The following is a 22,680-nucleotide window of genomic DNA, read 5'->3' on the forward strand; positions in this document are numbered from 1 at the left end:
CTATCGTGGGCCTACTTTTCAAGCATAAGCAGAATCAAGGACACAGAAGTATGTTATGTTATGTGTAAGTATGTTACACTTAACTGGAAGAAACAAATTAAAGGAAAGGCTGAGGATGAGGGGAGACATAAGACTGTTGCTCCTTATTCCCAAAAAGAGTCAACAGAAGGAAGACAGTATGTACAGCAGAAAGAAGGGAAATGAATCTTGAGAAGGTTAAAACAATTATCAGAGGGAAAGGCCTGATTATAGTTGTAAAAAGAGACAATAAGGCCCCAAACAGGAAAAAAGTATTTAATACTTTAACAAAATGCAAAATAAAAGTACCCAAGTTACAAAACATAAATTCCTTTGGTTCAGTAATCACGCCACTTTTTACCTTCCAATGGCTACAAACATCCCCTCAAAGTGAAGTCAGTTTCCCTCATATGAAGACATCATGCCAAAACCATCACATACCCCACTGTTCAGCAAAACTGTTGAAAACTTACAGGGAGCAGAGCTGTGGGGTAGGAAAAGGGGGAACAGGTTGGTCTGAAGAGAAAAGGGAGACTATACACATGCAGAACAAGTCAGTGGAAGGGAGCTCTTTGCTGGGTCACTATGGTATGAATCATACCCCTGTACATGCTACATGAGGCTGAGTACCTTGGTACAATCACAAATAAACAGACAATTCAGTGACCCTGAGCACTCCCAGGGAAAAAGAAACAAACAAAAAACCAGAGAAGCAGAGGCAAGAAAGGACGGTGTGGCAACAGGCAGATCACAGAAACCAGGGAACATCAGTTTTGCAGACGGGGAAATGAGATCTAGAGGAGTGAGTGTCTGGACAAAAGACACACAGTTGATGGCAGTCGGTATGAACTCCGTGTTTCCTTCTACTATGCCCAAGGAGAAAATCAGATGGATAAGAAATCGACAGAGCCAGGGGTCTCATTGTAGTTCTACTGTCTTTTGCGAAGAGTGCCCATGAGGTCTTAAGGCTTTCCCAGGTGTCTCCTGAACTCTCAAGAACCAGGGGGGTCTTCTGGGTCTCTTCAGGGTCCCTGTGGCTCTGAGTCAGAGGGATCCAGAGAAACTGAGAGTCAGGCCAGCTGATCAGGACAGAAGATAATGGCCTCCAATCTGCTCCCAAACAATCCCGAAACAGTCACAATAAGCTCAGAGTAGAAATTTAGCAAACTGGGAATGAGACACCATCACCTAATTGGGGGCAGAAAGAGGAGTCATGGAGGTGAAAATCAACTAAAGGCTAAAAACTGGAAGAAGCTAAAAGTAGGTATTGTGTTCAATAAATACTTGAATTAATAAGAGAATAAATGAACACTGGAGACAATGAATGTTTGGTTCCATAAGAAATACTGGTTCTGTTAAAAAGCCTGACTTAGGGCACTTTTGGGGTACACATTCTTTCTGTGCCACTCTGCTGGAACTGTGTATGTTATCACATCATGACCCTGGCAAATGAAATAGAGGAGAGTCAGTGCAGATTTAAGGAGTTAAATTAAATAATAAAATTTGTTTGATTGGTAGAGATTGTGGGAAAAAGGGAGAATGCCAGCTCAGCTTTCTTTTACTTCTTTCTCCTCCTAGGTTTATGAGAACAGTATACCAGATCCTGGAACAATGAAGACAAAATTGCTGAAACATCTCAAAACATGCATTCAGGGTGGTTCAAGCAACCTCTTTCACTTCCCCCTCCCCTCCCAACAGTCATTTCTTGGACCGGGAGGCAGTGGTAGATTCTGACAGTGAGATCTGACTACATTTCTCAAAGATGACCTCGGCTGAGAATTTCGGCAGCCCCTGATCCAGAGGGCACTCATCCACCAGGCTGTTCATGGGTGTGGGAGGCAGTGGAGGCTCCTCCTCATCTTGACTCAGTCCAGGAATCAGGGAGTTACCTGCCCTGTCCAATTCCTTGTCTACCTGCTCCCTGGACACACCCTCTGTCTCAGGCTGTCCTGAAGGGATGTTCGTGGAGTCAAAATATGCTGACAGGGCTTCCTGGAGCAGAGGCAGAAGTTTCTTTCGAGAGACCTGGGTGTTGCCTTGAAGATAGGTTTGGAGGTTAGGGTGGATGCTTGGGGCAGGGGTCAGCTTCAGGGACGGAGAATGGGAGCGTTCCAGGACTCCACAGACCTAAAAAGGAGACAAGATGGGGAAGTGGTATATAAGGTGATGAAGCAAAAAGCTGAGACTTCTAAGAGACTTCTCTTATAGAGGATAAAAAATATATTTTTTTAATTAAGTCATCTAGGGTTGTTTTATTGCTTGCAACAAAGGCACATCAACTAATACACACAGTATTTTAGAAACAGAAGAAACATTTGAGATGATATATTCCATTTTATTCATAAGTAAACCAAAGCCCAGAGAGATTAAGTGCCTTGAATGTAGATGATGGTAGAGTCTGAACCAGAACCTGGGACTCCCACCTCCTCGAATATTGTTATTTGCAAGGGTATTCCTGTGCTCAAAAACTTGAACTCTATCCTTAGCTGAGATGGGACAAGCATCTACTATACTGAGGTCAGAAGAAGAATACAGGCAGAAAGAATAAATAGATCAAGTTGGGGTGGGAAGTATGCCAAGCATTGTGCCACGTCTGGCCATTTTCAAATATTAATTTCCTCATTTAATCCTCACAACTACCTTACAGGTTGGTATTACTGTTACCCTCATTTACAGGTAGGGAAACTGAGGCTTAGATTAGGTAACTTGCCGAGGTCAAGTTTTTTTTGTTTCTTTTTTAAATTTTATTTATTTTTTATACAGCAGGTTCTTATTAATTATCTATTTTATACATATTAGTGTATATATGTCAATCCCAATCTCCCAATTCATCCCACCACCACCCCGCCCCTGCTGTCCCCCGTTGGTGTCCATACGTTTGTTCTCTACATCTGTGTCTCTATTTCTGCCTTGCAAACCAGTTCATCTGTACCATTTTTCTAGATTACACATATGTGTTAACATACGATATTTGTTTTTCTCTTTCTGACTTACTTCACTCTGTATGACAGTCTCTAGGTCCATCCACGTCTCTACAAATGACCCAGTTTTGTTCCTTTTTATGGCTGAGTAATATTCCATTGTATATATGTATCACATCTTCTGTATCCATTCATCTGTCGATGGACATTTAGGTTGCTTCCATGACCTGGCTATTGTAAATAGTGCTGCAATGAACATTGGGGTTCATGTGTCTTTTTGAATTATGTTTTTCTCTGGGTATATGCCCAGTAGTGGGATTGCTGGGTCATATGGTAGTTCTATTTTTAGTTTTTTAAGGAACCTCCATACTGTTCTCCATAGTGGCTGTATCAATTTACATTCCTACCAACAGTGTAGGAGGGTTACCTTTTCTCCACACCCTCTCCAGCATTTGTTGTTTGTAGATTTTCTGATGATGCCCATTCTAACCGGTGTGAGGTGATACCTCATTGTAGTTTTGATTTGCATTTCTCTAACGATTAGTGATGTCGAGCAGCTTTTCATGTGCCTCTTGGCCATCTGTATGTCTTCTTTGGAGAAATGTCTATTTAGGTCTTCTGCCCATTTTTGGATTGGGTTGGTTGTTTTTTTAAATATTGAGCTGCATGAGCTGTTTATATATTTTGGAGATTAATCCTTTGTCCATTGATTCGTTTGCAAATATTTTCTCCCATTCTGAGGGCTGTCTTTTCATCTTGTTTATAGTTTCCTTTGCTGTGCAAAAGCTTTTAAGTTTCATTAGGTCCTATTTCTTTATTTTTGTTTTTATTTCCATTACTCTAGGAGGTGGGTCAAAAAAGATCTTGCTGTGATTTATGTATAAGAGTGTTTTTCCTATGTTTTACTCTAAGAGTTTTATAGTGTCCAGTCTTACATTCAGGTCTTTAATACATTTGGAGTTTATTTTTGTGTATCGTGCTAGGAAGTGTTCTAATTTCATTGTTTTACATGTAGCTGTCCAGTTTTCCCAGCACCACTTATTGAAGAGACTGTCTTTTCTCCATTGTATATCTGTGCCCCCTTTGTCATAGATTAGTTGACCGTAAGTGCTCAGGTTTATCTCTGGGATTTCTATCCTGTTCCGTTGATCTATATTTGTTTTTGTGCCAGTACCATATTGTCTTTTGGCTGTGTTGGGTCTTCATTGCTGCATGTGGGCTTTCTCTAGTTGTGGCATGTGGGGGCTACTCTTCGTTGTGGTGCACGGGCTTCTCATTGTGGTGGCTTCTCTTGTTGCAGAGCACAGGCTCTAGGCATGTTGGCTTCAGTAGTTGTGGCACATGGGTTCAGTAGTTGTGGCTTGTGGCCTCTAGAGCACAGGCTCAGCAGTTGTGGTGCACGGGCTTAGCTGCTCTGTGGCATGTGGGATCTTCCCGGAGCAGGGATCAAACCCTGCACTGGCAGATGGATTCTTTTTTTATTTTTTCTTATTAGTCATCCATTTTATACACATCAGTGTATACATGTTGATCCCAATTTCCCAATTCACCACATCACAACTCCCACCCCCCACTGCTTTCCCCCCTTGGTGTCCACACGTTTTTTCTCTACTTCTGTGTCTCAATTTCTGCTCTGCAAACCAGTTCATCTGTACCATTTTCTAGGTTCCACATATGTGCGTTAATATACAATATTTGTTTTTCTCTTTCTGACTTACTTCACTCTGTATGACAGTCTCCAGATGCACCTACGTCTCTACAAATGACCCGATTTCATTCCTTTTTATGGCTGAGCAATATTCCATTGTATATATGTACCACATCTTCTTTATCCATTTGTCTGTCGATGGGCATTTATGGCAGGTGGATTCTTAACCACTGCTCCACCAGGGAAGTCCCTCATTTCTAATTTTATTGAGTCCTCTCCCTCTTTTTCTTGATGAGTCTGGCTAAAGGCTTATCAATTTTGTTTATTTTCTCAAAGAACCAGCTTTTAGTTTTATTGACCTTTGCTACTGTTTTCTTTGTTTCTATTTCATTTATTTCTGCTCTGATCTTTTTCTTTCCTTCTACTAACTTTGGGTTTTGTTTGTTCTTCTTTCTCTCCTTTATGTGTAAGTTTAGATTGTTTACTTGAGATTTTTCTTGTTTCTTGAGGTAGGATTGTATTGCTATAAACTTCCCTCTTAGAACTGCTTTTGCTGCATCCCACAGGTTTTGGATCGTCATGTTTTCATTGTCATTTGTCTCTAGGTATTTTTTGATTTCCTCCTTGATTTCTTCAGTGATCTCTTGGTTATTTAGTAACGTATTGTTAAGCCTCCATGTGTTTGTGTTTTTTACGTTTTTTTCCCTGTAACTTATTTCTAATGTCATAGTGTTGTGGTCAGAAAAGATGCTTGATATGATTTCAATTTTCTTAAATTTACTGAGGCTTGATTTGTAACCCAAGGTGTGATCTATCCTGGAGAATGTTCTGTGTGCACTTGAGAAGAAAGTGTAATCTTGCTGTTTTCGGATGGAATGTCCTATAAATATCAATTAAATCTATCTGGTCTATTGTGTCATTTAAAGCTGTGTTTCCTTATTAATTTTCTTTCTTTCTTTTTTTTTTTTTGCTGTACGCGGGCCTCTCACTGTTGTGGCCTCTCCCATTGCGGAGCAGAGGCTCTGGACGCGCAGGCTCAGTGGCCATGGCTCACGGGCCCAGCCGCTCCGCGGCATGTGGTATCTTCCCAGACTGGGGCACGAACCCGTGTCCCCTGCATCGGCAGGCGGACTCTCAACCACTGCGCCACCAGGGCAGCCCCCTTATTAATTTTCTGTCTGGATGATCTGTCCATTGGTGTAAGGAAGGTGTTGAAGTCGCCCACTATTATTGTGTTACTGTAGATTTTCTCTTTTATAGCTGTTAGCATTTGCCTTATGTATTTAGGTGCTCCTATGTCGGGTGCATATATATTTATAATTGTTATATCTTCGTCTTAGATTGATCCCTTGATCATTATGTAGTGTCCTTCCTTGTCTCTTGTAACAGTCTTTATTTTAAAGTCTATTTTATCTGATATGAGTATTGCTATTCCAGCTTTCCTTTGATTTCCATTTGCATGGAGTATCTTTTTTCCATGCCCTCACTTTCAGTCTGTATGTGTCCCTAGGTCTGAAATGGGTCTCTTGTAGACAGCATATATATGGGTCTTGTTTTTGTATCAATTCAGCGAGCCTGTGTCTTTTGGTTGGAGCATTTAATCCATTCACATTTAAGGTAATTATCTATATGTATGTTTCTATTACCATTTTCTTAATTGTTTTGGGTTTGTTTCTGTAGGTCCTTTTCTTCTCTTGTGTTTCCCACTTAGAGAAATTACTTTGGCATTTGTTGTAGAGCTGGTTTGGTGGTGCTGAATTCTCTTAGCTTTTGCTTGTCTGTAAAGCTTTTGATTTCTCCATCAAATCTGAATGAGATCCTTGCCGGATAGAGTAATCTTGGTTGTAGGTTCTTCCCTTTCATCATTTTAAATACATCGTGCCACTCCCTTGTGGCTTGTGGAGTTTCTGCTGAGAAATCAGCTGTTAAGCTTATGGGAGTTCCCTTGTATGTTATTTGTCATTTTTCCCTTGTTGCATTTAATAGTTTTTCTTTGTCTTTAATTGTTGTCAGTTTGATTACTATGTGTCGCCAAAGGTCAAGTTTGAATGAAACAAAGCTGATACTTGAACTCAGGTCTGTCATCAGAGCTGGTGTTCTAAATTACTATATTATACTATTTCTAACACAGGAGGAAGAGAGGAAATGGTAGGGCAGACCGTGAAAAGAGGACTACCACTTTCCAGCACAGAGGCAGCCTGGGCAATGGTAGAGTTATCAGATACCTACAGAGTTCCAGAGGGACCATGGCAGGGAGAAGGAGGGGAGATTTAGGAAGGTGGGGAGAGGTACTTCGTATGGTCAAAGCACCCTTTCCTTCATGACATGATTAGTAAGAGAGCATTGTGCCCAGCAATGAACCTTACATATAATATTATGTTTAATGATTACATCACACTAATTAGTAGGTGGTAATATGACATTTACAGAATCAGAAGTCAACTGACTTGCCTTTGGTCAAAGAGCAAGTAAGTGGCAAATCTGGGACAGAAAAGCCTGTATATCTGCCTTTAAAGGCTGTAGTTCTTTCCACAATGCCAAACTACTTTCCACTGAATGAAATTACATTTGCTTCCTGGAGGAGAAGATAAAGACAAAGAGAGGTGGGAAGGGGCAGACATGCCTTTCATGCACAAAAAAGATTATCCAGCTGTATTCAGACCAGTCTTCAGCAGTCCTCGCTGTTAAGAAATCTGAAGAATCCCTGGACTGCCTTAAGTCCACTTTTAAATTCTTCCCTGGGCTTATCAGTAACCAACAGAGGAAAAGAAAGGGGAGGAGGTGGGAAAGGTGGCTAAATGGAAGATCAGGGAAAAAAACCAAACCTGCTCCTAGACCACTTCTCTACAGAGTTAGCACAAACTGCTTAAGTAGTAGAAAAGGTTTCTCATCTGTTTCCAATTTTCAAGGCAATAAGGTAAAAAGAAAGGAATTGATTTTCAGGGGTGAGGAATTAATGCTTAAACCAAGAATCTAGTTTTAACTCCAGATTTATAACATGTCCTTTTAACCTGATTTCAATTTCTTCTAAGTAGGAATTGTGTCTCTAATTCTCTTTGGAATCTCCCTTTCTCAACAAGAGTATGATTAAGGATATTCACACATAGAGAGAATGGAAAAAAGCAGGTAGTGGCGATTCTGGAAACAGATCAAGGACCTCTGGATAAATACAAGAATGAAGGAGAGGTCTTTATAGCACAGGACAGTGCGTACAGGCAGAACTCTGTAGGGTCCTCAGGCTGGAGAAGGGACAGGGACTCACCGTCACTCGGAGTGCTGTGTGGGGACAGAAAACTGCCAACTGCCGCACTGGCTCATTGCAAGTGTTGAAAAAGATAGTCATGGCGACCAGGGCATCATAGCTGTGAGCCTGGCAGAAGGCATGGAGATCTGCAATGAGGCCAGACCTCTGCAGAAAGGCCTAAAACAGAAGAAATGGACAGGGATGAGGGCTGCCGCTGGATCCTCATTATCACCCTCAACAGAAGATGCTTATGAAGGGTTTCTTTGCATGTTAACCTGGGACTTGTACTCCATAAAAAAGGTATCTAATGTTTACTCTGTGCTATTTATGTGCTGGAAGGCAATATATAGAATGAGGAGAATGAGCCTTTCTATGAGGCCATTCTATGAGCCTCACAGAATGAGGCTTTGGGTTCAGACAGAATTGGTTTGAAAATCAGCTGTGTTACCTATCAGCTATATGATCAAGGATCCCTGGACTTAAGTTTCCTCATCTGTAAAATGAGGATAAATCATTTACCAAACTTGATTGTTTTAAGAATTAAAAAATGATAATGGGGCTTCCCTGGTGGGGCAGTGGTTGAGAGTCCGCCTGCTGATGCAGGAGACACGGGTTCGTGCCCCGGTCCGGGAAGATCCCACATGCCGCGGAGCAGCTGGGCCCGTGAGCCATGGCCGCTGGGCCTGCACGTCCGGAGCAACGGGAGAGGCCACAACAGAGAGAGGCCCGCGTAATGCAAAAAAAAAAAAAAAAAAGGTAACGTACGTAATGTGCCTGGTATGTCCAAGGCTATCCTGCTCTTACAATCAATCAAGCAAGGTCTTTGCCTTGAGGATATTTTTATTCTAAAGCAGAACAATGGCGCATACAAATAAGTACAGACACATGACAACTCCATCCTTGGCTCTTCATTCTTTGTCTATCTATCTATATTCTTCTCCAAAATCTCACGCAGTATTTCCTCCAATGAATAATACCACCAGCTGCTTTAGATCAGGGCTTTTCTTTATCCTTAGCATTTCTAATGTGTCAATTTGTACTATGATTATGGTACTCTGGCAAGCCTTTTGTGTTCTTATGTTTGGTTACAAAACTAGGTTATAAGTAGCAAGGGAAGAGGCCATGCTATTCTGTTTCAGTTAATTATTTAGTAAAAATTTTTACATGTTATTTAGGAGAAAGCTGTGCAGTCTATGAGAGTACATGTTCAGATCAGATGAATGATTTAAACCAATAAGATATGGAGCCAGGTATTAAAATACCACTATCAGAGTTATATTCCTTCACCCATTTGACAAAATTCATTGAGCATCCACTATGCGCCAGGCATTGTCAAAGGTGCTGGAGATACAGCAGAAACAAAAGAAATAGGGTCTCTGCTCTGGTGGAGCTGATAAACTAGCAGAGGAATACAGACAGTAAACAAGGAAACCATGAAACATGATTATTTCAGTGTGCTAAGTGCTATGAAGAAAACAAAATGGGAATTCCCTGGCAGTCCAGTGGTTAGGACTCCATACTTCCACTGCAGGGTGCCTAGGTTCAATCCCTGGTCAGGGAACTAAGATCCCACAAGCTGCATGTACAAAAAAAAAAGTAATATTTAGAGATTTTTGAGCATGGAGGATATTACTTTAGTTAGGGTGGTCAGGAAAAACCTCCTGAAAGAGAAGACACCTGAGCTAAGTCCTGAATGAAAAGAAGGAGCCAGCTCTGCAAAAGGAGTGCAAAGGCTCTGAGTTGAGAGCTAAGAGTAAACTTAATGGTTCTGAAAAACAGAAAGAAAACTGGGGTGGCTACAGTACTGTGAGTGTAGGAATGGGGCTGGAATGAAGAAGTCAGAGAAAAGGACAAAGGCCTGATAAAGGAGGGCCCTATAAACCACTGTAAGGCCTTTAGATTTTATTAGAAGTACAATGAAAAGGCAGTAAAGGGAGGGGGCCAATAGGATCTGACATATCTTTTTTTTTTTTAATCTCAGTTCCCCGACCAGGGACTGAACCCAGGCCACAGCAGTGAAAGCGCTGAGTCCTAACCACTAGACCACCAGGTTACTCCCCTGGATCTGACATGTCTTAAAGAGATCACTCTGGCTGCTGTGGGGAGAACAGTTTGCAGGGGTCAAAAGTGGAGGCAGGGAAACCAGCATGGGGGCCATTACAGTAGTGCAGTGAGAGACAATGGACTGTGGAGTAGAGATGGAGAAAAGGAGGGATAAGATACATTTTGGAGGTGAGCCAGGCGTGAGGGGCAAGGTTACATACAAAACTAAAGGTTTTCTCTCCCACCCACACCTACATCTTGCTCTTACCTCCAAATCCATATATATTGCACTAATGGCCACCTTGGTGCCTTGTCTGGAGATGGTCTTCTGGTCCTTTCTCAGCATCTGCTCTGTGGTCAGTCCTAGAAAGCGGATGTGAGACTAAGGGTGAAACAAGAGAACCAAGAGAACCCAGGGTCCCAAGACCAGGAAGGTGAAGACACCAAGACAGGTCAAGGAAGAGGAAAAACACAGCCTCTCTTTGGGGCAATGAACAGGGCTAGTAACTCAGGATGTAATTATATAATAGAAATTTATTTATTCACTTAAAATAATATTTATTTATTTATTTTGGCTGCACCGGGTCTTAGTTGTGGCATGCAGGATCTTCATTGTGGCATGCATGTGGGATCTAGTTCCCCGACCAGGGATCGAACCCGGGCCTCCTGCATTGGGAGCACGGAGTCTTACCCACTGAACCACCAGGGAAGTCCCAATAGAAATTTATTCTAAATAAAAAATTACTTTCGCTTACTGGGTCACAATAGGTACCTTTAGAGCAAGGGACTCTGGGGAGAAGGGTAAATGGAAGAAGAGAGGCTTTTACTCCTGATTTTCCCCATTCTGTGTTGTTTTACTTTTCTAAAAGTACAAGTGGGACCTCTCTTTCTTTTTTTTTGCGGTATGCGGGCCTCTCACTGTTGTGGCCTCTCCCGACGTGAAGCACAGGCTCTGGACGCTCAGGCTCAGCGGCCGTGGCTCACGGGCCCAGCGGCTCTGCGGCATGTGGGATCTTCCCAGACCGGGGCACGAACCCGTGTCCCCTGTATCGGCAGGCGGACTCTCAACCACTGCGCCACCAGGGAAGCCCTCTTTCTTTTTATTTAACGTCAACAGGCGGTAGCTGGGTAACAAATCATGGAAGTTTTTTCGTTCTCTTCCTTCGTCCTTTGTATATTCACCCTAAATGTTTCTTCTGCTTCCCTAACCATTTATCCAGATCTCACTCTGATAATTCAGTAGAGTTGGCCCTCTGTACCACGGGCTTCACATTTGCGGATAAGGAGGGCCGACTGTATTCATTATACTATGCCATTTTACGTAAGGGACTTGAGTATCCGAGGATTTTGGTATCTGTGGGGGATACTGGAACCAATTCCCTGCAGATACCAAGGGATGACTGTATTCCCTCAGCATACTTTATTTATATGTCTATATTCTCTAATTAGACTAGAAACCTCTGAGACTCTTAATATATTCCTTCTCATCCACCCAATAGCCAGGATAGAACAATCCAGTAAATGACTGATTAATTCATGATCAGACTCACACACTACCTAGCTTCTTTCTGGTATAAAGCTTAAATCATTATGCACGCTCTGAAATTGTTTTGACGGTATTCAAGAACATAATGAACAAGGCTTTTGTCCACCAGTTTAACATTTCATACCTGATACATCAAACTTTGCCTTTTGCAGAGAATCAAAGATATCATTTCTCTTGGGCAGATTTGGGAAGAGGGCCTCTAGATTCTCCACATATTGGTTGTCCTTTAGGGTTGCCTTTCCAATTTTAGGGTCCATGTTCACACAGTCCAGGATGATTGCTCCTGCAGAGAAGGACGATGGCAGAACTCAAATCCTGTGGCCCTCCATTCCTGACAACTAGAACACACATAACCCTCAAACCAAATGGACACAATACCAAAGGAGACTGTACGGCAACTCACTGAAGACAAAACAAACTGGGACAATGTCCTGAGTAAGACATCCCAAATCCAAACTAAAATGTAGTCAGGGAAATGGGGAAAAGGTAGAAAGGAAGTGTAAATATCTCAATTCTTAGAGATTTTGAAACCTAGTCAGAGAGAGATGATCTCTCTTCCACAGGCCAAATTCCAGTTAGAAGAGATAGTCTAATCCAATTCTCTCTCTTTTTTTTTTTTTTACAAATGGAGAAAATAAGAACAAAAAAGGTTAAGAGATTTGCTCAAGGTCATATAACTACTTCCTGGGCAGAAATGGTATTAGAATTCATTTCCTGCTTCTTTGGCTAGTCCTCTTTCCATTATACAATGCTACTAATAGGCAGCTTCTAGGTCTGTTGTTCTGTGCTTCCTTTCTGCTTTCTCCAACAAAGTATTCCACAGGCCTTCAAAGGACAAAGTATCCCACAGCCTTTTTAATGCCTAATTGCCCCCTGAAAGAATCCCCTCCTTCATACCTACTAAATGGCTTTGAGAGGGTGTGGTCAGGCTGGAAGAGTCTAGACTTCTCCACTTTCCCTTCTCTGGCATGGGAATAAAGGATCTAATCAGGTCCCAACCCCCAAGCCACCCTCACCATGAAGAAGGGCTGCAGTTTGCCTGTCCAAGATCTCTGGTGCCCCCTGCAGGATTCTCTCGGCCACCAGGGTAGCGCAGGACCCCACCAGCTCAACTGAAACATGGCAGGGAGGGCAGTGTTTCTGATCGATGGGCCGATGGTCTAGCACCTCTGCTACTGCCTCCTCTAAGGCTGCGTCACTTCTGTGTGGGAAATGGGGGAGGTGTGGGGGAAAAGAGAAAGAAAGATAGGTAGGGGCACCTCACTCATGAAGAAAACAGACATCATAGGCAGACACTTAGACCTTTGATCACTTCTACCTCTGTCTCACTCCTCTCAGTTCTTCTCTTAAATATTATAACTAAAGCCATCTTTAAACACCGTATAGGTGAATTTGACGAAGTATCTGCTACCAGTATCTCACCCACATATTTGATATCCTTTAGGGTTGTCTTTCCAGTTGACACCTGGACACCCAACATCTAAATCTCTCCTGTTCCCTCAATTCACTTAATATCCAAATTTCATGCAGGTCACCTGTGGCTTCTGGCTCAATTCCCATCCATTCCCTCCTTTCCAACCCCCTGCTACTGCCTTATTCTTGGCCCTCAATCTCTCTCATCTGAACTACTCCAATAGTTCCTTAACCAAACACCTGCTTCCAGTGCCCTCCGAAACTGTCCTCTATAAGACTACCTGAAAGAGCATTTGAAAAATGCAAATTTGGTTCTGCTAGGATCTGGAATAAATAGAATTAACAATAGTTCCCCACTGTTCAAAATAAAGTCTAATCTCCTTGGCAAGGCCTACAAGATCTCCATGATCTGGCCCCTGCCTACCTCTCTAGTCTTATCGTTTTTATGTCCTACTCCTCCCTCATATTTTATGTTCCAGTTATGCAGAACAAATCTCAGTTCTCCCAACTCACCATGCTATTTCATACCTGCCTGCGTTTTGCTAACTACCTCAACTCCTCATTCACCAAGCAAATACCTAGTCTTTCAAGACTGAGATCAAGGATCAACTCCATTAGGAAACCTTTCCTGACACTCCTCTCTACTCCCCTCTTGCATATTTAACCGCTCCATCCTTCATGTAACTACTGTCCCCTAGAGTGACGGTCACCACTTACCTCTAACACCCATTACAATGACCTGTTTACCTAGTTCCCTCCTCTGACTGACAACTTCTTGAGGACAGAGATTCTACCTCACCTTCGTCCTCTAAATAGAAGTTTATTAATGAGTGAGTGGATAGCTGGATTAGTACCCTTAGGCTGTCCTCTGTCAATGTCCTGCTATAACCAGTGTGCTTAAGGAAAAAATATTCATATTACTATTAGCAGGAGCTAGACACACTTGGGAAGGTCTTGTACTCGTATTGCTTTGTTGGCAGTTTTTTTTCCAGTCCTAAATTAGGGATGGGATTATTATAGGTGTGTATGTTTGTTAAATAGCATTAAAGAAATATTGCTTTATGGAGGAAATGATGTTGCTAACTTTTTAAAGTTAAAAATGCCGTTGTAACCATTATTCAAAGGTTTCTATTGTAATAAATCTGCCATGAAATCTTAAAACAATGATACCAAAGGTAGATTTACAATATTTCTGAGTTATCCTTTAGTTTGAACTGTCCGTGTTTCTATTTCTTTTTATTACTTGTATAACTAGAGAACCGACAATATTTTTTTATTGTCTTTCTATATCTGATATCACCCATCAACTATGCTTAGCCTGTGAGATCCTATGAGAAAACATTCTTTCTTCTACTCTTTAAAAACCTTACTCATCACAGCCCATGGCACATGGTAAGTATCAGCTTAACTTTCTTCCACTTACTTGGGTAAGACATGATGGTCAACAAGGATGAGGGTGAGCTGGCCAGCCTGCTGCAATGCATGGAGGTCAATCTCATCCCGGAAAATCAAGAGGGACTCTGGAATGTGAGTCTTCTGAAGGAAGAAGACATTGTCACCTCGTAGAGGTAGCTCAGAACGTTTTATATTTAAAACTGGCACAAAGACTTCTTCAGCCTCAGTTGTCTAGAGAGGAAAGTGAAAAGAAGGTATGGCTATGTTCTGTAATAGGATAGGAAAAGTCACAAGACTATTGGGACCAAGGGAGACATGATCTTGGGTAAGTCACTGCCTTCCTCAAAGCCGCAGTTACCCAGTCTTATCAAAATAAAAGGATGACCCTTCCCCTCTCTCCTTCTTGGCAATAGCATGAAGGTCAACAAGACAACTCACGGAAAAGACCTACTTCTAGATGCTGGAGAGAAGGCAATATCAGTCCTCCAGAGCTGACATGGGCATGAGGAACATACACAGACCACTGATACCCATAAGGAATTCAATAGTTAACTGTTTGAATATTGCTTTATAGTTTACAAATTCTTCAAAATACATTTGTTCATTTGATCCTCACAGCAACACTGCAAAATATTATCATTTCAGATTTTATAGTTGGTGACAGGAGACTCAGCAAAGTTAGGAGATCTGACTTACCCAAGGCTAAATGCTGTTAAGTAGCAGAGCTGGGTCTTGAATCCAAATCTTTTCATTTTAAGGCACTCTGTTCCTAGGTACTCACCTTTGCCAGATAAAAAGCCAGGGCGAGAGCTGACACCATGGAGTCCAAGTCACAGGCTTCATTTCCCAGCACAACATGTATGGGTCGGGACTCCTAGAGAGGCAGGAGAGTGGGAAATTAACAAAAGCATCTCCATCCATTTCTGGTTACCTTATTCTCATGTAGGGCTGCACACACATCCTCTCACTGATCTTCACCGAGGAGGTAGGTCATATAGTCTTATGGGTCCTCAGTTCATGGATAAGGATATTAGTTAAGAGGGCATAAGTGTTTTAGCTAAGCTTTAAGCATTCCACACATATCTATAGTTAGTGGAAAAGTGCTCCTTCCTCTCTACTACACTGTCTCCTTGAATGTTAACTTTCAGAAGAACAGCAGTAAATCATTCTCTGATTCTTATGCTTCTCTGGGCACTTGAGGAGAAGTCAAAAGTAAAGCATCTGGGGTAGCTGATGTATTCAAACCATATCAACCCTGGTTTGTACTTTTTTCCCATTTTTAAAATAGGGAAAAGAATCCTTGCATTTCTAAATCACGAGAATAGGTGAACAGACTTTGAAAATAAAGGTAAAAATAAGATCTAGTTCATTATTTAGATATCTAGTCCATGAAAACTCCCCCTACCCAGAGGAGCTTCAACCATAACCAGATATAAACAACACTCTCACACACAAGAAACAGACACTTTCCCCAGCAGGTTCAGATTAAAGCAAGAACAGTTGCTGCTGCTGCTGGAACTTTTATTTTTAAAGCTTTGAAAAGTTTCTGCTGATAAGAACTCTGAGGAGGGAGGCATATCTGTCGTTATTATTAATCTTGTTCCCTTGCATCTCCCTACCAGAATTTTAAATAAAATTCATTAAAACCTAAAGGTGTTGGGCTTCCCTGGTGGCGCAGTGGTTGCGAGTCCGCCTGCTGATGCAGCGGATGGGGGTTTGTGCCCCGGTCCGGGAGGGTCCCATGTGCCGCGGGGCGGCTGGGCCCGTGGGCCACGGCCGCTGGGCCTGTGCGTCCGGAGCCTGTGCTCCATGACGGGAGAGGCCACAGCAGTGAGAGGCCCGTATACCGCAAAACAACAACAACAACAACAACAACAACAACAAAAACACCTAAAGGTGCCCACAATAGCAAAGAGAGGGGTTTTGTTTCAAAATATCTATTGAGTGTGCCATGTATTAAAAAAATTTTTTTTTGGCTGTGTTGGGTCTTTGTTGCTGTGTGAGGGCTTCCTCTAGTTGCGGCGAGTGGGGGCTACTCTTCATTGTGGTGCTTGGGCTTCTCATTGTGGTGGCTTCTCTTGTTGTGGAGCACGGGCTGTAGGCGCATGGGCTCAGTAGTTGTGGCTCACGGGCTCTAGAACGCAGGCTCAGTAGTTGTGGTGCACAGGCTTTGCTGCTCTGCGGCATGTGGGGTCTTCCCAGACCAGGGATTGAACCTGTGTCCCCTGCATTGCCAGGCGGATTCTTAACCACTGCACCACCAGGGAAGTCCCCCATGTACTGTTCTAATATTTTTACATGCATTAGCTGGTCATTTAATCCTCAAAACAACCCAAGGGGTAGGCACTGTAAGAATTATTATTTCATTCCAAGTAGAAGCATTTGGCCAGGTGGAATGAGACTATACAGTCCATGGCTCAGCTTAGGCACAAGGATTCTATCTTACCAGTTTACTTTTGACTTTCTATCTCAGCCTACTTCTGAAAGAGAGGAAGGAATAAGAGAGACAAAAGCAACACACTAGTTTCTTGATTTCAGCACTGGGCTGCCGTCCTGTGCATTGCAGGGTGTTTGGCAGCATCCCCCAAACTCCACCCACTAGATGCCAGCAGCACCTCCAGTCATGACAATCAAAAATGTCTCCAGACTTTGCCAAATATTCCCTGCGGGGCAAAATCACCCCCAGGTGAGAACTACTGGGTTCCAGAAAGGTGAAAATCCACTCTGGCTTCTTCAATCAGGGAAGATTTGCTAGATAGAAGAGTTTAGAAAAGTGGGAAAGGTGTTCAGAGGAATAAAACATAACAAGGAACAGTTTATCAAGTAATGTAACTTTAGGAAAAAAGAGAACCTAGAATCATCTTCCTTGTATTGGCTGTTACCCACTCCCCTCACTTGCCCAGAAAGCCAAAGCCAGAAAGGGACAATTTTAGAAGACTTCTGGTGGCATAAATTGTCCTATCTCGTAACTAGAAAGGTTTTTATTTTTAAACCACCCTCTTCTCCATCTCCTACTCCCATCCCTAGAGAGAAGGACAAAAGACAGAGGTTATCTGTCAAGGTTTTGGGCAAAGGGCCTCTGGGGAAAGTCTGCCCTTGGGTTCTCCCCTGTGCCCATTTCTCTAAGCCTATTTCAAGAGGGTGGCAGCCAAGACCCATTCATACTGAACAGCATGGGAGTGGGAAGATTCTTTTCAATATTAAACTCTTTGCCAACACAATATGAGAATTCTGTACCCAAGACCCAAGGCCTATATTAACTCCTCTGACTTGCAATTCGTCCTCCTGATACCAGAGAAGGCCCCTCTGTTTCCTAGATACCAAGAACTGCCCAGATGGCTGTGGACCAAAGTGGCAACAAAGCACTTGAGATAACTGGCTGCTGAGATAACTTGATCAGTGAAGCAGTAAGGGAGGGCACCATGTTCTCTAGAGAGGGAACTATACAAACATGAGAGGCCATATGGCCCTGACTCTGGAGAATAAAGGGAAGAGGAACAGAGAAAAGGCAGAGCAAGGGGGAGAGGCCTATTGCTGGGCTTGAAGAGGCCCTCGGAGAATCTTTCCAAAACTCATGTTAGTGCTGTTTCATTCCAAGTGGCAGCCGAATCAGGATCAGTCAGATCCCCAGCACCAAGAGAAGATTAAGCAGAAAAGCAGAAAGTAGGGACCAAATGCAACTTCATGGCTCTGAGGGGAGGAGAAATGACCCCCAGAGGAAGGTGAATGACTAACCCCTTGTGCTCAGTCAAGCTCAGACAGCAAACAAAAGGAGCTAACACAAAAGGAATACTCTGGGACTTTCAGCCGATCTTGGAACAGGAACAACCAAGGGAGGTGGTGGCATTCCTTTCCCCTGTCAGCACCCACCACTACCCCACCATGACTGGTCCATTCGCCACCCACAATACATGATGTGCACATTCCCAGCGCTGTCCTTTGCACTATTTGCTCTTCTCTGTCTGAAATCAGCAGAACTGCCATTTGAAAAGACCACAGACTGGAGCTGAATCTCAGCTCTGTTTCTTGTTGTGGGACTTTGGCCTCTCTAAGCCTCTTTTTCCTCATATAAAAATAAGGAGACTACTGTAACCAATTTCATGAAGTTGTTATGAGGATTAAATGAGATCGCACACAAGAGCCTACTCTGTAGTAGTACAGATGAGCTCCCTTCCGTCTTCTCCTTTCTCTAGCCCTTGCTGTCCAGTCAAGCCCAACCGCAAGCCCCTTCTCTCTGTGAAGCCTTCCCTGCACCCGGGCCACAGCAGTCCCTTCCCCTGCACTTCCAGCTTCTGGCACTTGGGATTCTCATACAGAACTTAACTACTACCTTAAGGAACTCGCTATCTTTTCATGGGCATGTATCACAAATCCTTAACGTAGCATACAAGTTAGGTGACTATATACTTTGTTGTTCAAACCAGTACACTTTTTTTTTTCTTTTTGTGATAAGCGGGCCTCTCACTGTTGTGGCCTCTCCCGTTGCGGAGCACAGGCTCCGGACGCACAGGCTCAGCGGCCATGGTTCACGGGCCTAGCCGCTCCGCGGCATGTGGGATCTTCCCGGACCGGGGCACAAACCCGTGTCCCCTGCATCGGCAGGCGGACTCTCAACCATTGCGCCACCTGGGAAGCCCAAACCAGTACACTTTTGAGAATGAAAAGGGGTGCAATTAATGATTATGTCTCAATAAACTAACTGTCCTGGGCAAGTCGGGTATATGGATGCCTAACTTACAAGGTACCATTCTCCTCTTTGTTTAGGAAAAACATGTTAACTCTTATCCCCCACCCCATCCCCCACTAGCTGAAAGCACAAGCCTCAGTTTTCTGACCATCAGAGGAAGAGTTCAGGGCAAATATAGCTATACTTAGAGCATGAGGAAACCTGAGCTGCCAATGGAAGAAATACAATCTGAGAGCCACTAGTAGATATAAACTTTTTTTCTTCTTTAAAAAAACCTAGGCCTTCCCTGGTGGCGCAGTGGTTAAGAAGCCGCCTACCAATGCAGGGGACACGGGTTCGAGCCCTGGTGCGGCTCGAACAAGGTCCCACATGCCGCGGAGCAACTAAGCTCATGCGCCACAACTACTGAGCCTGCGCTCTAGAGCCCGCGAGCCACAACTACTGAGCTTGCGTGCCACAACTACTGAAGCCTGTGCACCTAGAGCCCGTGCTTCACAACAAGAGAAGCCACTGCAATGAGAAGCCCGCACAGCTCCCGCTCACAACTAGAGAAAGCCCGCACGCAGCAACAAAGACGCTACGCAGCCAAAACAAAACAAAACAACCCAAAAAACAAAAACCCACTAGCTGAAATGACTGTATCCTGATGTTCTTTGCAGCCTCAACATGGAGTTGGGGGGGAGAGGGGATGGGTTTCAGGGCTGGCAAAGTCAACTACTTCCCTTCCAAGGCTGCATACGGTCTGATGCCTACTCTACAAATTAGTTAATGAGGGAGAAATGAAAAAAGGAGACAAGGAGCCAGAGACAGAGAAGCCTTCCCAGCAGGGAAAATGGGACTGACTGATACTGATGCAAGGACTGCAAATTTCTAAGGATAGTCAGCCACTCCTGATTCCTGCCTCATTCCTGAGAAGTGCAGACAACACAGATTATCCAAAGCTTCTGGATGAACACCTAAACTTGAATGCAGCCCCACCCTGAAGGAAAGATTTTTTTTTCCCCACTAAAAGTGAAAGATGACTCACCATGAATAGGACATTAACTTAAACAGGATTTCTTTTTTTTTTTTTCTTTGCGGTACGAGGAGGAGGCTCAGCGGCAGGCTCAGCGGCCATGGCTCGTGGGCCCAGCTGCTCCTCGGCATGTGGGATCTTCCTGGACCGGGGCACGAACCCGTGTCTCCTGCATCGGCAGGCGGACTCTCAACCACTGCGCCACCAGGGAACCCCAAACAGGATTTCTTTTAAATGGAACAACCTACTATCATTGTGGCAGAGACTGTAGAAAATTTCTCTGGTATCAAATGCTGAAAATATGGTATCAGCAGGAGAGGTGGCTGGGTTATCAGCTGTTTGTCTTGTGTAAAAGGCAAGCATTCACAATTTCCTAAAAGTTATATGTGGTTTAATAGCAACACTCAAACTTAATAGTGCCTCTGTCTAAATCATGTCTTTCTTTACACAAGAAACGACAGTGTGGCCTCTGGGGAATTGGATAGGGAGAAGAAAAAGGATCTTTTTCTTTTTCTAATTTCATATCCTTTTTGTATTAACAGTTTTCCCTATGTACATTTACTACTTCTATAATTAAAAGCAATCTAAATTGTTGGTGTCCACCTGTATGTCCTGCCACCAGTTCACCCACTAACATTGCTAGAGTCTAATTTTCTCATTTCTCCTGGCCCCGGCCAGGTTGTGTGATAAGAGCGCTAAGATATGACCTCACCTTCACAAGTTCACAAGTTTGGAAAAAGGAAGATATAGATCTTGCTCCTTGGGGGATGAATGCAGACAGACAAAGGTCAGGATATCAGTAATACTGAAAAAATCCAGTATTTTTCAGCTTCATATTCCTGAGGAAGATATACTCAGATGCTGTAGTCTAGATGCATGCAATGAAATGCTATTTGGTGAGGTTTCAGGTTCAAGGACTCTACCAAATGGTGGAAAACAGACTGGTCATTTGGGTTATCGGGGGGAAACAAAATCCAACTTCTTGGCCCTTGGAATGTGCCACAAAGACTCTATATTAGTCCTCCAATGAGTTTCCTGTGGTGGAAATCAGAGGTAACCAAAATGAATTGGTCCCAAATTGCCTTATGCATTAAAACAACTTTCCCCAAATTTGTATTTCACAAGGAAAAATTTGGTGTAATTGGTGTTAAAATTGAACTTCACTCCTATTCTTCAGGTGAGGGTATTCATTTACGACAGCAGCTGAGTCTGCAGGAGGAATTCGGTGACTTTTAGGATTTGTTAAAGACCAGAATCTTATCACCCAGGGGAGTTTGTAGAGTTTAAGATATTTAAAAAGGAAACAAAGTCAACCATCTGTCTAGGTTTCTCCAGGGGCAGTGTAACTTGAAGTAGGGGGGGGCCAGGTGGCCTCCTGGAGCCTCTCTCTGGCCAGCTTTTTGCTGCTAACTGGGGATAGCGGCTTAAGGCTGCATGACCAGTCAGCAAGGCTGGGAGATTCCAACTCGCTCAGGGAGTACCAAAAATAAGCCACAAAGCATTCAGGAGTCATGCTTATAGTTTTGATGCCAAACACACTTTGTGCTTATCCAGTCCAGGCCGTGGATTTTTATGTAATTTGTGTGTGTTAAGGCCAATGAAGAAAACTGGAGGCAAAGGAATGCAGGTTGTAGTCAACAGACATGCCTGCTACCACCACTTTTAATTCAGAATGAATTAGGCCCGCCAGACAGAAACCGCCGTTCAGAGGCAACAAAGCCGTGGGCGCAGCTTCCCTCGTACCCGCGGGGTTCACCTGGAGGCCAGTGGGCCCGGGAGGCCTCGTGAGCGGAGAACTGAAAGAGGGGCGGGGAGAAAGGAACAAACACACGTCGCGGCAGGCACAGCTCCGATCCTTTTGACGGAACTGACCCAGAAACTGCGAGCAGCGGCTCAGCGGCAGGACCCAGACCCACATTTCCGCCTCCCCGCTCTCGGGCAGACCCCAAAGGCAGGAGCCCCCAGCTCAGGAGTGGGGTGACTGAGCAGCATTCCCACTCTCAAGGGATAGGTTCTCGTTCCTCACTCCTCAGGCCCCAAGCCTGATCAGATCCCAAGCCCCCACCCCACAATTCCGCGTTCCCTCCACATAGACCCTCGGGGCTCCCCAGGTCCCACATCTTTGTCCTTCCGGGACCCCAGGATCCATTCCTTACGATCACAGACAGGGGTCCGTTACCTGCAGAGCAACTCGACAACCCTGCAGATAGTCCTCCATGGTGAAGCTCAAGGTGTGCCACTGCCCCTCGCCGCGGAGAGGTTAACTGGCGAATGAGCCCCGCCCCGGGTTCAGGGGCTTGAGACGAGTCGGGAGGTGGGACTCGAACCCACCACACCGCGACTCGGCCCCGACCCCGGGAGGAAGTGCGTAAGCAAGGGCCCCGGGAGTCCGACGTCGCCCCGCCCCCAGCGGCGGCGGCCGAGTTCTGCGCCCAGGGACTCACGGGAGGAGCGAAGTGGGGGCTGGAGGCGCGAAATGGGGCGTGGTGCAGGGCGTCCTGGGAAGTGTAGTCTCGAAGCGCCAAAATGGCCCCAAGAATTGAGGGAAGGAGAATTTTCTGAGATCACAGTGTATATGTGTCACATAACCTATCTTTGTGGCATCTGAACTTTCCCTCTTGAGTCAGGCTAAGTATAACATCTTTCCATATATTACACCGCCCATCTGGTTGACATCTTAAATTACACTGGGCAAAAACAGCTCCTCATCTCTCTCTCGAATTCTCTTCCTTACCAAACTGACAAACTGC

General features: G+C 44.0%; 1 protein-coding gene across 4 annotated transcripts; it reads right to left on the reverse strand.

Moving 5' to 3' along the window:
* Positions 1-280: 280 nt before the first annotated feature.
* PRUNE1 (prune exopolyphosphatase 1) lies at positions 281-22,295 on the reverse strand. Of its 4 annotated transcripts, none has more exons than XM_029231305.1 (8): positions 22,110-22,295; positions 15,010-15,102; positions 14,257-14,459; positions 12,437-12,621; positions 11,545-11,703; positions 10,143-10,237; positions 7,850-8,008; positions 281-2,145 (listed from the first exon to the last, which is right to left on the reverse strand). In XM_029231305.1, exons 1-8 carry the CDS (start codon positions 22,146-22,148, stop codon positions 1,717-1,719), a joined length of 1,362 nt encoding a protein of 453 aa, XP_029087138.1. In that variant the 5' UTR covers positions 22,149-22,295; the 3' UTR covers positions 281-1,716. The 4 variants fall into 4 exon arrangements, with proteins under 4 accessions (XP_029087138.1, XP_029087139.1, XP_029087140.1 ...); XM_029231306.1 differs by lacking the exon at positions 22,110-22,295 and adding an exon at positions 19,943-20,543 and having other exon boundaries at positions 320-2,145; XM_029231307.1 differs by lacking the exon at positions 7,850-8,008 and having other exon boundaries at positions 320-2,145; positions 22,110-22,271.
* Between the last annotated feature and the right edge of the window lie 385 nt (positions 22,296-22,680).

Source organism: Monodon monoceros, unplaced genomic scaffold (assembly GCF_005190385.1).
Source record: "Monodon monoceros isolate NGI ecotype Baffin Bay Population unplaced genomic scaffold, NGI_Narwhal_1 Super_Scaffold_18, whole genome shotgun sequence".
Taxonomy (NCBI): domain Eukaryota; kingdom Metazoa; phylum Chordata; class Mammalia; order Artiodactyla; family Monodontidae; genus Monodon; species Monodon monoceros.